General features: G+C 59.0%; 3 protein-coding genes across 8 annotated transcripts in view; 1 reads left to right on the top strand and 2 right to left on the bottom strand.

The window, feature by feature from the left end:
- Positions 1-5128, bottom strand: part of ABCB6 (ATP binding cassette subfamily B member 6 (Langereis blood group)) — a 13238-nt gene extending 8110 nt beyond the window's left edge. The window contains exon 1 of the mRNA XM_026078127.1: positions 5041-5128. The gene's annotated coding sequence lies outside the window, so the exon portion shown is untranslated. The remainder of the gene's footprint in view (positions 1-5040) is intronic.
- The window catches only part of ATG9A (autophagy related 9A), a 14474-nt gene extending 1252 nt beyond the window's left edge, over positions 1-13222 (bottom strand). Inside the window, exons 1-14 of one of the 2 annotated variants that reach the window (XM_026078126.1) lie at positions 13070-13222; positions 12611-12654; positions 11969-12033; positions 11495-11656; positions 11252-11393; positions 9505-10253; positions 8949-9102; positions 8454-8633; positions 7359-7604; positions 6828-7048; positions 6110-6227; positions 5676-5898; positions 5391-5533; positions 1390-5283 (exon numbers count right to left, since the gene is read on the bottom strand). In XM_026078126.1, coding sequence (XP_025933911.1) covers positions 5278-5283; positions 5391-5533; positions 5676-5898; positions 6110-6227; positions 6828-7048; positions 7359-7604; positions 8454-8633; positions 8949-9102; positions 9505-10253; positions 11252-11393; positions 11495-11656; positions 11969-12033; positions 12611-12654; positions 13070-13172 — 2556 coding nt within the window. In that variant the 5' untranslated portion in view covers positions 13173-13222 and the 3' untranslated portion in view covers positions 1390-5277. Of the gene's footprint in view, positions 1-1389; positions 5284-5390; positions 5534-5675; positions 5899-6109; positions 6228-6827; positions 7049-7358; positions 7605-8453; positions 8634-8948; positions 9103-9504; positions 10254-11251; positions 11394-11494; positions 11657-11968; positions 12034-12610; positions 12655-13069 lie in introns of those variants that run through there. The other variant, XM_026078125.1, reaches the window with a different exon arrangement.
- Positions 13223-13332: 110 nt separating this feature from the next.
- The window catches only part of ANKZF1 (ankyrin repeat and zinc finger domain containing 1), a 7796-nt gene continuing 7546 nt past the window's right edge, over positions 13333-13582 (top strand). For 3 of the 5 annotated variants that reach the window (XM_026078097.1, XM_026078095.1, XM_026078099.1), the window contains exon 1: positions 13333-13430. The gene's annotated coding sequence lies outside the window, so the exon portion shown is untranslated. Of the gene's footprint in view, positions 13431-13480; positions 13499-13582 lie in introns of those variants that run through there. The other 2 variants (XM_026078098.1, XM_026078096.1) reach the window with 2 other exon arrangements.

Below are 13582 nucleotides of genomic sequence, written 5' to 3'. Positions count from 1 at the left end.
GGCGGCCCCCCCGGGCCTGCGGCGCCGAGATAGACTCGGCGGCGCAGGCGGCGGCGGTGGCCGGGCGCTCCCCGGTGCATAGAGCCGCCGCCTTCCCCCCGTGGCCCCGGCCCCACGAGTGCGAAGAGGCACCGATCACAGCCACACACGCGGTGTGCCTCGGTTTCCCCCAGGCGCCCCCAGGCTGAGGAGAAGGACAGAGCACTGCGGGCCTTGTGCAAGGACGGGCTGCCGCAGCCAGGCCGGCAGGCAGCGGGGCCACCTGAGGAAGGCCTCCACCAAGCACCATTGACTCCAACCCGTGCGCCCCGTCACAGCGAGGATGACAGCGAGCCCAGGAGAAGGGAGGTGCTCCTTGGCTGCCTGCTCCAGGTGCAGCTCAGGCCACCTCACCAAGCTGCATCCTGCTACTGCCGGACGCTCTGTTCCCCGGGAAGGCTCATAGGGACACACAGGGAGCCAAGGCCCCAGAGGCCACTTGCACATATAGGCTGCACCAAAGCCAAGTGTTAGGTCTGAAACCAAGGCCCCACACCCCCTGCAAGATGAGTGCATCAGCCCCATCTTTCAGCCCCCCCCAAATCCACAGCTAGGAGATGTTACCATCTGCCAAGGTGCAGAGCCCTTTGCAGCATCAGGAGTACCAGGGAAAAAGGGCCAAGAGAGACACCTGGCAGTCACCCAGCTGCAGTGGGGTGACTCAGGCCATTCCCTGCTGTGGAAAGGGCTTGTTATCCTGCTGAGAAGCCCAGGATTTGCAGGAAGAGCCCTGATCTGAGCTGGGGAAGGTGCTACTGGGGTTCCCTGCATGCTCTTGTTGACAGCACCCCATCTACTTTACAGCAGGGGCTGTTCACCAGGCATGGTCCAACCAGGAAGATAATGTAGGACATATCACTCCCAGGAGCTGCTACCCACTCAGCCCCTGCCAGTGTTCCCTTCCTCAGACACGGCTCCAGGGGCTAGGCACTGTATCCCTGCCACCTACTTTATGTATCCCCTGGCATCCTGGGATGCAAGCAGGGGATCAGGTCGTCCCCAGCACTCTCAAGGGAGCAGTGTGCAGCCTGCAAGCCTGCTGCTCCCAGCTGAGCTCTGAGCTCTAGACGTTTCCTTGTCCATGCACGCTGCAGCCTCCAGGATACGGCCAGAGCAGGGAAGGGCCTTGGTGCCGACCTTCAGGGAGGCCCTGCTCCTCCCATGCTCCTAGCTGGCTCCACACCAGCCCAGGCAGTTTGCAGCCTCCTGGAACGTGTTCAGGGGCAGAGTCCATCCTGGGCACTGCCTTCTCCAGCATCCTCAGTCCCACATTACTGCCCCCTGCTCTGCAGCCAGAGACAGGCAAGCTGCACCACGCTCCGGGGCAATCAGAGACTCGGACACTGGCAAGGATGATATGCCCCACCTTTATTACATGGCTATACAGCTGTACAGTGAGGACACGGGGCTGCGATCAGCACTCCCCGGGAATCCCCGCGCACCCGCACACTCGCACACCCTGGGAGGGGATGGGGAGGAGCAGCTTGCCATGCACATGGGACAGCGATGACACAAGCACAACATGCGGCAAGGACTCCTGCCTGCTCCTGCCAGGCCTCTCCCTCCTCCTGTTATTCCCAGGGAAAGGCCCAGATTTCCCCACTTGCCCCAGGATGGAGCCAGCCTTCACCAGCTCAGCCAGCCCTGCTTAAGGATCAGCAGTGACTATGCCAGGAAGCCTAGACCAAGCATCCCACCCCCAGGGCCAAGCCTGCCAGCATAGAGGACACCCATGTGCTTGCCCTTCGTAGAGTGCAGCCAGAAGGTGCTTTTCAGTCTGTAAAAACCCAGATGGCCCATGTGTGTTTGAGATCAACAGCTGCTGAACAGGTGCTGCAGGCTCAAAGGGCTGCCCTGGGGCAGGCAGCACTGCCTTGTGTGCAGCGAGGGAGCCCAGGTGGCCAGGGAAGCGGCTGGAAAGCTTGGGTGCATTGGAGACTTGCCCTCAGTTTCCTTGTCAAACTCATCATGCCACAACAGCCCCAAGCTGGAGCTGCTGTGGGGTCTTTGCAGCTGATCCTCTATGGGAGGCAGGGGCTGCCCCCAGCAGCTGTGCAGAGAGCACGCCCACAGCTGGAGATACTGGCACACCAGTGTGGTACCCAGGCCCATGGACCTCTTGCCCTCTGGCTGAGCTCAGCCACATGATTTATCCCCAAGTCACATGGCAAGCCAGAGAGAGACCCCAGAAGTCCTGACTCCAGCTGTAAGGAGCTGATCCCCATCCAGGGCTTTGCTTTAGTGCACTCATTTTAGTCTCTTACAGGCCCAGACCAGTCATAGCTTTGGTCTGTCCCTCCCCCTTGTGACAGGGAGCCCATCACCCAAAAGAGCCTGCCCCTGCACAAACACCCCCTCTACGCTTCCCGGCCTGGGGGAAGGATGTCAAAGGCCAGGCAGAGCCACAATTATTGAACCATCAGTGCTCCTGGCCCTCTTGCTCCTATGGCCACAGTTGGGTCTAACAAGAGGTAAGAGCAAAGGTTGGGCCTACGAGCACGAGGGCCAGAGTCAGCCCTGTTTGCTGCCTTGGCTCGGGCCTGCAGGCAAGAGCGGGCCTCATGGATAGCACAGCCCTTGCCACAGCAGGACACGCTGGTGCGTCCCACCAGTTGGCAGTCACCTGTGGGGTCTACGGCCTGAGGCACTACACTGCAGAACTATTGCAGAACTACAGAACTGTTGAGGTTGGAAGGGACCTCTGGAGATCATCTAGTCCAACCTCCCTGCTCAAAACAGGGTCACCTATAGCAGGTTGCCCAGGACCCTATCCAGATGGCTTCTGACTGTCCCTAAGGATGGAAACTCCATGACCTCTCTGGGCAACCTGTTCCAGTGCTCAGTCACTCTCACAGTAAAAAAAAAAAGGGGGGGGTGGTTTTCCTTATGTCCAGATGGAACTTCCTGGGTTTCAGTTTGTGCCCATTGCCTCTTTCCTGTCACTGGGCACTATTGGAAAGAGTGGCACTGTGTGGCATTAGTGATAAGGAAAGAAATGACACTGTAGAAACCCTCATCTCTGGTAGAACTATGTGGGAATAGTGATAAGAAGTAAAAAAGAAGAAAACCGCAAGGGAACAACAGAACATAATTGGATGAAAGGCCATTAGGCTTGTGTTGGGTTAAACTACTGTTATTGGGTGAGAACAATGGGGGAACTCTATAAAAGATTAATGCCAGCTTGTGCAGTGTAGGCCAGCTATCTGGAGCAGGGTCTGACTGCAGGACCCGCACCCGGTGAGAAGGGGACACCCACACCAGGATTCCTCCGTGACAGACAGGGCATCGAGGGATTGGAACTTGTCAGACAGCAATGCGCTCACAAACCTGAAGTGCACGTAGCAAAATACGTAGTGCCTGGTTATAGCGAATTAGGCAGAGACTGCAATCTAAGAGTGAGTAATAAAATACTTATTACTTGAGGTCATGCTGCACCTGTAGTCCTCGCTCTTTTACAGTCTCCCTTATGTTACTGAACATCCAAGGAATCCTTGGGCGCAACGCCACACGCCTCCATGCTTGCGTCCCTGCTACCAGGCATGTCTGCCCCAGCGCAGAGAGCAGCTGGCTCAGCAGGCGTGGGCCCAGCCCAGGCTCAAAGGGCACAGGCCAATAACCCTGGCAGGGGAAGAAAGGTGGCCCTGGACTCCAGGGATGGGAGAGGAGGGCCTGCCTGTTGCTCGCAGAGGGCATGGTAAAAGCAAGCAGTCCCTGCCAGGGGAAAGAGTGAAGGAGGGTGAAAGCAATGCCTGGCGGGCGTTAGCCGAGATGCACATGCTCGCAAGCTGCCACTGGAAGAGGGGCAAGGGAAACCAGGGTGATCTTGGGAAGGTCCTGTCTGAGGTTATGCTGCACAACCAGGAAACCTACTCTCCCCTCTACCATGGGGCTGGGCTAGGGTTTGCCTCTCCCCTCTGGATTTAGGGCACCTCCTCTTGCCCCTCCGAGACATAAGCCATCTGCTTGGGATATGGGCTCTGCAGCAGCCAAAGCAATGTTGCAAGCAAAAGGATTCTCTCAGGAGTGAAGGAAGGAGCTGAGAGTCCCTGGGTGAGATGCAAGACGCACTGAAGGCTTTGTTTGGGCAGGAGGAAAGCCCCAATACCACAGAAATGGCCACATCAGGAAGACATCCAATGTATCAGACAGGTCAGGCATAGGGAAAAGGCTTTTATAACACCTGGGGGAAGAGAGTCAATTCAATACACAGAGAACAAGTCCTTCAGGGTGGGCTCCAACTGGGCTGCATATGCCCCCAGGAGAAGCCAGGCTGGATCACCCCAGGGTCTCTTTGGCATTGCAAGCGGGCCCTGCTAGCAGCCCACATCCCATGGGCACTGGCCAGGGGGCACGTTGCCCTAGCTCAGAGATATGGCACAGAGGCTGCCAGCCAGGAGAGATGTCAGGGACAAAATTCTCCCACCTCCACAGCCCCTTCCTGGTGTGCAAGGGACTGGGCAGCTGTCACGGGAGCTGGAGAAGAGCTGCAGCCTCCCCAGATCCCAGTGAGAGCAGGGCCTGCTGGCTATGCCCACCCCCACCTGCAGCAGTGGGGTYCCATCCCTCAGCAAGGGAGATGGGGCAGTGTGTGTGTGCATGGAGCGGGGGGACTGCCCCACTGCCATCCTGCTCCGGACTGAGGGGCACGAAGTTGGTCCTCCCTGGAAGGGCAATGCAGTGCTGGGCACCTCCCCAAGGCTGCAAGCAGGGCAGTCATGGTGCCAGCACTGCTGCAGGCTGTTAGCTCCCCTCGACACCTCCTGACACGGGTGGCCATCCCCAGGGGACACCAGCTCCCTGCCCTCATTCAGAAGGCAGGTCCCAGCTCCGGGTGGATGTCTGAAGCTGGTGCCTTCTCACGTCCCTTCGACCAGCAGCTGCTGCTGCCACCTCCAAGCCAGTCCCCACCGCCAGTCCCATCACGTCAGCTTTCGCAGGCTCTGCAGCGATCCTCCGACACAGACGACACAGATGTGAACACAGACACACGTATGTACTCACACACGCATTCACCCCACAAGAGTCAGAGTGGCGTTGACTTGACAAACGGCTGGACACAAGGCGCCACTGCAAAGCCGCTGGCCTGGCAGCTTTGTCTCTTCGGCAATTGATGGCAACAAAATGAAGCCCAGGATCACCCCGTCCCCTTGGGACGGGAGAAGAATCAGGCTGATGCCACATCCTGCTGCCCTGGCGGCTCCCAGTCTGCAACCCCCACGAGATCCCCAGTCTACAAGGCTACACCTGCAAGATAGAGAGGGGATGTGGCACGTACTGGGACCAGCTGCCACCACCCCAGCCTGCCAGCCAGAGTTCACGCAGCCCCTCTCAGCCACAGCTTTTGCCCCTACCTTGTGGATCTGCGGTGGAAGCTCATCTTCTGAGCTCTCCTCCGGCACGGGCTCTGGGTGTCTCGCTGACTGCCCGTCCTCAGCCCAGCCTCCCAGCGGGAGGCGGGAGAAGTGTGATGGGGCTCTGTGCACTGTGCCTGGGTCTGCAGGATGGGTGAGGAGGAAGATCAGCTACACAGGGGATGCCAGGCTTCAGCGGCAGGCAGACTGCCCATGCCAGTCCATGCAGGGCATTGGCTACAGGGCTCTGATCCAGAGCTCCGACCTCCACCCTGGCTCCCATACCTGTGATGCCACCGTATCGCCGCTGGAAGCCAGTCTGTAGTGTGGCTGTCTCCTCGGCAGGCTGCCGCGGCGAGGAGAAGGGGTAGCTGGCAGAGCGAGGGATGGGGACAGAGGCACCCCGCTGAGCTTCCAGCTCCTCGTGGGCACTCTCCCCGCTCTCGTCGCTCTCTCGCCGGTGCCAAGTGTGCCGCTCGGGCTCCAGCTGGGTTTGCTGTTTGTGCAACTGCAGGGCCGAGACATGAGCAGGTCAGCCATGTGGGGAGAGCCCAGACTCCCCAAAGCACCCCCTCCCCAGCAGTGCACATACACTTGCTCTCAGCTCCCCTTCCAGTCCCTCAGAGCTCCCCAGCCACCCCAGGCTCCAGCTACACCAGCCCCATCCTGACTGCCCTGGGCCCACGCCCCGCTGGCCAGCCCGGCTCCTGGCTGCTCACCTCGTGCATGTAGAGCGCGTGGAGACTCATCTCGGTGGAGGCATACTCTGACAGGATCATGCTCTGTAGCTGACCCTCCCAGGCGCTGCTCCCTGAGCTCACAGTCCTTGCATCAGCACTGCCAAGGGGACACACAGGAGGTGTTTGCTGCCTGGGTGGCCCCCTACAGCGCACCCAGCCCAGCCTCTCTCTGCTCTACTGTAAGGCATGCAGACACCCACTCCTGTGATGGAGAGGGACGGGCCCTCTGCGTCCTCTCCCCAGCCGCACAAGATGATCAGCCCAGGCATGGCACTGCCCCACCCCAGGTATCCCATCGCACTGTGCCCCTGTGCCAGGGCATAGAGCTCACCAGCCTCTCACCTCCAGAGCAGGTGGCAYTCAGGACCAGGGCAGGCCCTACTTGGACATCGCCCTCATCCCTGGGAAGGGATGCTCAGAGCAGTCTCTTTCCTGCCAGGAAGGTGCTGTGGTACCTTCAGGAGAACACCAGGGCCCCACACCGCTCTTTGGGGCCAGTGTAAGCATCTGGGCCTAGCTCTGCTTGTGAACATGTCCCTTCCTGTCCCAGGATGCAGAGACAAATGCCAGACAGCCACTGCACACATAGGACAATGGCACAGCAGTGGGGCAAACAGCAAAAGAATTCAGGACTTGCAAGGTCTCCAGTTGTTCTCCCCTAGCCTGCAGCTGGCAGCCAATGCTGCCATGTCCTTACCCAGAGACTGTCATGGCACTCGCCCCCCGAGGCTGGGCTCCCTCTCCATCCCTTCCGCCTGTCTGGAAGCTGCTGGGGGGCTGCTGGGCAGACTGGAGTGGGGAGAAGGAACGTAGGGCCGAGGCCACTTCAGAGAGATGGCGGGAGGCTTGTCCATCGCGGCCCATGTGAAAGCCCAGAGCTGAGGAGCCTGCTATCACATTGGCAATCAGGCTGTGAGGCTGCAGAGTTGAAAAGGAGAGAGTCACTGTCCTGTGCAGACGTGGAGACCTGACCTCCATACCAGCAACACAGAACTGAGGCACCACAGCTTCCCCCAGCCCCTCTCCCACCTCACAGTGTTCCAGGATACCTTGCTGCCCATCTTTAGAAACCCAGAGGCAGTCCCAGCTAGCGCTATCTATCATATTCCCATCCCTGGATACAGCCCAGGCAAGGGGAAAATTTGCCCAGAGGGCCTGGTTATCCCAGAGCTTGTTGGCACCCAGCAAGCACCCTAAGAACACCACTTATCCCCACCGGCCTGGGCACCTCTGACTCCGACTGCAGGGACTGGATGGAGCTGAAGAGGGCGTTTTCGGGGAGTACAGCCTGCTGGGCCAGCGCCACGCTGCTGTCCCGGTGCACCCGCTCCTTCAGGAAACCGATGAAGGCCGTGCTCTCGCGGGGCGGCTGCCACTTGGGGTTGGTGATGGCAAAGTGCATGAGGGACAACTCCGTCTTGCCATCCTCCGCCTGCTGGTAAATGGAGGCCTCCGTCTTTCCTGCTGACATCCACTGCAGAACAGAGAGAGGTAGTGAGGGCCAGGACATGCTTTAAGCCCCTGCCAGGCCTGCAAATCCTGCAGGACCAGTCTGGGCAAAACCCACAATACCCAGCACAAGCTGGGCCACAGCTCCATGCAGCAGGCAGGCACTAGAGCAAATGCCCCGTCCTAGTTCAGTCCTTGCAGCCCAGGAAAGTAGCGGCTGTAAAGCACAGTGTCCTCCACCTCCTGCTGCAAAGGAGATGGAGATGAGGGCTAGCACAAAAATCAGAGCTGAAAGCTTTGTCTTGCACTCTCCAGCCCACAGCAGAAGCAACTACAACCAGCAAACAACTGTTCTTAACACAGTGAGCCCACTCTTTCCCAGTTCATGGCCCTGTCACTAGCGAGCTTTTCTTGATGACTCATGTAAATTCCCAGGCACAAGAAACAGATTGAACCTCTTTCACTTTGCAGTAGTTTTCATATAATGGAAAACACATCCCATTTCCCTCATCCTGCTTCTCTCCTGGCAAAAAGCAGCCCAGCCTTTTTAATCTGTTCTCAGTGGTCACACTTTTTAAGATGCCCAAATATACCCACTCCTCTCCTGAGGGAGCAGGGCACAAGGTTCTTGTCTGTGAAGACAGGCAAGGACGTTAAATATTAAGAAATGACAGAGCCCAGTGTATAACATATCAGGTTAATAGTCRCAGCCTGGTGACCTGCACTGGCAGCCCCAGAGCCTCAGCACTGAGGCAGTCACAGGCTGTTGGCTGCAGGCTCCCAGGAGTGGTGAGTTACAGCCTCTCCTGTGTCTAACGGATCAGGCATGCTGGTGTGGAGCCCACGCTACTATCCCGCCACGCATGGGACCTACCGCTGGGTGGCCGTGCTGGCGCACGTCCATCTGGGCAAAGGAGCAGGTGTCGCCCACACCCACCACCTCCACAGTGAAGTTGCGGAAGAAGTCAACAATGTCCAAGGACTTGGGTCGGAGGCAGATGATAAGGATCAGGGGGGTAATGATGGGACTCAGGAGTTCCTCCAGGATGAAGACCTGGGCAGGGAAACAGGGGGCTCAGAGTGAGCTTGAAGATGCCAGAAACTGCCCCAATAAAGCTGGCCCCAGAGCAAAGCTCAGGCCCCCCTCAACTCCACGTCCCATCCTGCACTGGAAACCCTACCCCTGTTGYCTCCCCAACAAACCCTCAATCCTGGAGCCAGCCCTCAGCCCTGACCCATCAGCTGGGGAAGGTCATTTCCAAGAAAGCTCTCTCTGTCTGCTCAGGAGCTGCCTGGCTCTCTGGCAGCTTCTCCCTCCTGCAGGGACAAAAGTTAGTTTCTGTCTCAGTCCCTTGTGAGCCAGGCTCACCGCTTTGTACTGGAAGAGCTGGGCAAACTCATCCCGGGTCTCATAGCGGTGGGCATTGCCCTGCCAGTGGTCAGGCATGTAGTGGATGTGCGCCAAGATGACCCGCAGCAGCTGCTCTGGGCAAAATACCAGGTGCTGGTCAGGAATGAAGGACCTGCAGGATAGGACAGGGAAACATCACAGCATTGCGCTTCAGTTTAAGGGACATCTCATCCTGGGAGGGCAGAGTGAACAGCCCACATCCACAGCTCCACCTGTGGCCTTCACTCCCAACCCAAACCCTCCTGCTAGTACAGCTCAGGGCTCCCGCTGTACAGCTTCAGCTAAAACCCTCGTATCATTTCTGAAGTCATCACTACAATCACTGCACCAAGCTGACTAGTACCCCCTTCTCCTTCCTGCCCCATTCTGCCTCTCCCCAGCTGTGTTCTTCCCCTAGAGCAGACTCATGTTTGCTTGCAACCTAAGAGCACATCCACACAGGCGGCATCAGCCTCGCTGTTCCCTGCAAAGTTGCTGGGAGCAGCCGGCTCTGCCCAGCACAGGTCCAGCTCACCTGCACACCGTGATGCCCACCCCGAGCAGGGTGACCGTTGTCAGCACGTGCTCCACTGCCAGCACGTCCTCGTCATAGATGGTGAGAGCAATGAGCACGGCCAGGATGGAGCCAGCAAAGAAGGCCACATTCTTGGCCACGATGGTGAGGAGCGGGGAGATAAAGCAGTTCATATATTTGGAAGCTGGCTTGTAGCCCTTGCTGAGGCGTGAGTGCAGTTCGTGGTCCAGCTCATTGAAGTGACGGAGGTAACAGCGGCCATAGAGAGACCAGCAGCGGGCACCCAGGCTGCCTGGCTCCCGCTTCAGGATCTCCGTGTAGCTGAAGAAGGCGTAGAGGATCTGCCAGATGAGGATGAGGGGGCAGAGGAGGAAGTTGGCAATGCCAATCCAAAGGATGCGAGTGCTGAGCTTCTCAGCTAGCTCCAGGCGGTTCCCAGCCCGCTTGTATTCGGCCTTCAGGCTCCACTCATTCTCAAAGAGGGAGCCTGGCCCCCAGAAAAAGATGAGCTCGAAGTTGTACTTGAGCCCACGAGTGTAGAAGACTGTGTCTCCCAGCAAGGGCAGGCGGAAGCGGATGGGCAGCAGAGACTTGTTCACCATGGCCACCATGTAGTTCTTGAAGCGGAGAATGCGGTGGTAGATGTCCAGCTCTGTCAGCTCTTTCTTGTGGATGCAGATCTGGTGCTCCTTCTGGATCTGCACGATGCGGGCCTGCACCTCCTGCCAGGTGTAGTAGGGCAGGTTGGACTGGGAGGGGGAAGCAGCAAGATTAGAGGCAGGCCATGTCTGGGCACAGAAGTCGGGCTGCGCCCTGCTCTAACAGCGGGTCCCAGCACACACTTTTGGGGTACCAGTGAAGCACACGCAACACAAGGCACCTCTCCACACTGCTTCAGCCTGCAGCAGGCAAACCCCATACCTTGCCCCAGCGCCCTTTACCCAGGGACTAGTGTAGATGACCGTTTCCCACCCACTCACACACACTCCTATTTTGGAGGCACAAATACARTCCCAGGCTCACGTGAGCTTTCCTTCCCCTCAGAGCCCATGGGAAGCACGCCTAATGCTTGGAGTCAGAGGGGAGGTAGGGATAGGGGAAGGGATTTGACCAGTGTCCCAAAGGCAGCCTGTGGCAAAGCTGGGGACAAACCAAGCCTCTTGGCTCAGTCCATCTTTCTCAAACACCCATGGCTTCTCCTAAAAGGAAGCACATGCACCCTCTGATGTTATCAGACAGAGCAGAAGATCCTGCACCAGGTTGTAGGCGTAAGCCTCAAACCCCATCTCTGACACAGATCTCCAGCATGCTGTTCACCAACCAAGCCTCAGTTTCCTCATCAATAAAGAAGGGAGATGATTCTGCTCGCCTCCCAGGAGATAAGAAAACACCCTCGCTCATACCTCGTTTATGCCTTTGCTGTTGAAAGGCATCACAGAAAAGGCCATCGCAGATAATAATAAACATATTGGGTGGCAGATGGCAGATGCACATGCCAGCACACACAGTGACAGGCTGGGCAGAGAAGGGTTAACATGCAGCAAGTTGGCTGCTGGAAAAGCTGAAAGGAGATCAACGTGGTTATGTAACCCTGGGAAGAGCTGGAGCAGAAGGAAGAGCCCTCGGTACAAGACTTTTGGAGAAGCTGGCTCCGAATGGGGGTAGAGGTGAGCTGCTTCTCACTGCACAGCAGGGACTCCTGCTTTCCTCAGCAGCCCTGCATAAGGCCCTCAGCCCAGCTACTTACCATGGGGATTTTGAGGGCATTGATGTAGAAGGAGTGAATTTCCCAGTAGCAGCAAATGTTGTAGATAAATTTGATGAGTCGGTGGATCCAGAAAACCCCAGCTATCACCAGGATACAGATGAGGAAGCTGTTTGCCTGGATTCTGCAGGCAAGAAGAGGCAGATAGCAGGAGTCAAGCCCCGGACAGCCCTTAGTACCTGAGAAAGCAAGAGCAGTGGCTAACGTGCCCTCAGCCGCTCCTACCTTGCACTGCAGACATTTGGAGGCAGGAAGGCATCTGGCAGCGTCACCTTAATGGGCTCACTCGGATGCTGGCTGTGATTTACTGCTTTGTTGGCAAAGAGAATGTCATAATCGACGCAGCTGATAAGAAAGGTGGTGAACGCCACCACAAAGATGAACTGCCTGCAAAGAGAGGGAGTGGCCATGAGGGAATCACCCTGCCCACCTCCCGCCCGGACACACGGCAGGCAGGAGCTGCAACTCAGGCAGCCCCACAGCCATGGTGCCAGGAAAGCTCACGGCACCACCTCCTCAAAGCGGAATATGGGTTTGGGGCATGGAAAACTCTAATGAAAGGCAGGCAGGATATCTGAGAAGGGAACCCTCCCGCCTCCTGACTGGAATGGCTCAGCACACTCCCACAGCCATTCCCCAGCTTCCTGTCAGCTTCCTGTCAGCCCCAACAGCCTACAGGGGAGGGGAGCCTGCACTTACATAAGCTCAAAGATCTCCCCGATGAGCATGCAGGTGAAGCCATTTTTCTGATGCAGATTATAAACGTGAGAGCTATAGTCAAGGAGAACAGACTGGAAAGCTTTTCCTACTGACAAAGGGTGGAGACACCTCCCGTCCCACTGGCATCCACAGACCCCCCAGCCAAATCTCCCTCTACCAGTGACGGAAACTCTCTCCCATCCCTATTCACCAGCAAGCTGGTACTCTGCTGCAGGGAAACACACTCTTCCCAGGTATAGCACAGCTGGGATAAGAGGACCTGGGTTGATCCAAACCCCCTTCTTCCCCCAGAGGTGGATTCTGCCCAAGCAGAGAACAGAAACTCAGCCTGCCCTCAGGCTGCACAAGGGGAGGGGTGGGTAGGCAGCAAGGAGAGATCTCAGGCACAGGACAACGCAGAGACAGGCAAAACTGCATTTAATACCCACAGCATCCCATACTCTTAGGGGCTCTGCCATCCCCCAGCTCCTCTGGAAGCATGTAGTGTCCTAAGGGAAGGGGCAGATGCTGCCTCAGCCCCAAGGTATGCCAAACCAAGCACCTCTGTCAGCATGGGGAGCACAGCACAAGGCGGTGAAGTGCATGCCCTCTCAAGGCAGTGCGCATGCTGTGGAAGGATATACGAGAGAAGAAAAGGTCCAGGTTCTCTATATGATGCCATGGAGCTGAAGGAAGGAAAAAACGCAGGGTGAGAGCGCCTCTGGCACACCCGGCCTAGCTCTTGCAACACACACAGCTCCCTCTTCACCCCTCTCCCGGTGTCTCTCTCAGGCCCCCAACCGGGCCCCACAGACCCCCCACGCCAGGCTCCCCCCCGGCTCCCCCCGGGCCCACGGTCGCCCCTGCGGTCCCCAAGCCCCAGCGCCAGCCCGGGTGCTCCCCCTCACCCCCAAGGCCCCGGGTCCCCGGAGGAGCCCGCCCCGCCAGCCGGCCGCCACACCTCCGCCGCTCCCAGCCCCCGCCCCTCCCGGCGCCCAGAGCCTCCCCCGGTCTCGGGGCGCGGCCTCGCCCCCGCCGCCCGGTGCCCAGGCCCCGTCACGGGCCCCAAGCCCCGGTGCCGGTCCCGGCGCCGCCGCTCACACTTGGCGCCCTCGGGGACGTGGACGAGCAGGTCCCCGCCGCCGGGGGGGGACTCGGTGGAGGAGCTCTCCAGGCGCTGGTACTGCGTCTCGAAGTGGGCCATGGCGGGGCCCCCGCGCCGCCAGCCCCGGCCCGGCCGCCCCGGCCCCCACTCCGCCCCGGCCCCGGCCCCGCCCGCCCCGCGACTGGCGGCCGCGCCGCCCAATCGGAGCCGCGGGGCGGGGCCGGCAGCGGCCAATCGGAAGGCAGGCGGGCGGGAGGCCGGAGGCCGGGCTGAGCCCAGCGGCGTCCCGTCAGAGGGCAGGATGTGGCGCGCGGCAGCTGAGGGCGCTTCCGGGGCACGGCGGGCCGGCAGCGGCACGTGAGTGGCGGCGCGCGGGCTGGGAGCCGGGGGGAACGGCCGCGGGGGAGAGGGATCCCGGGCGAGGAGTAATGGCCGCGGGAAGGATCCCCGGGGGAAAATAAGGGGACAATGGCTAAGGGGAGGGCGGATCCCGGGGGGCGGGTAGGAGG

The sequence above is a fragment of the Apteryx rowi genome, unplaced genomic scaffold, assembly GCF_003343035.1.
Source record: "Apteryx rowi isolate R43461 unplaced genomic scaffold, aptRow1 scaffold_47, whole genome shotgun sequence".
NCBI classification, from domain to species: domain Eukaryota; kingdom Metazoa; phylum Chordata; class Aves; order Apterygiformes; family Apterygidae; genus Apteryx; species Apteryx rowi.
The sequence above is the reverse complement of the archived record's forward strand: the minus strand, read 5'-3'. Positions and strand labels throughout refer to the sequence as shown.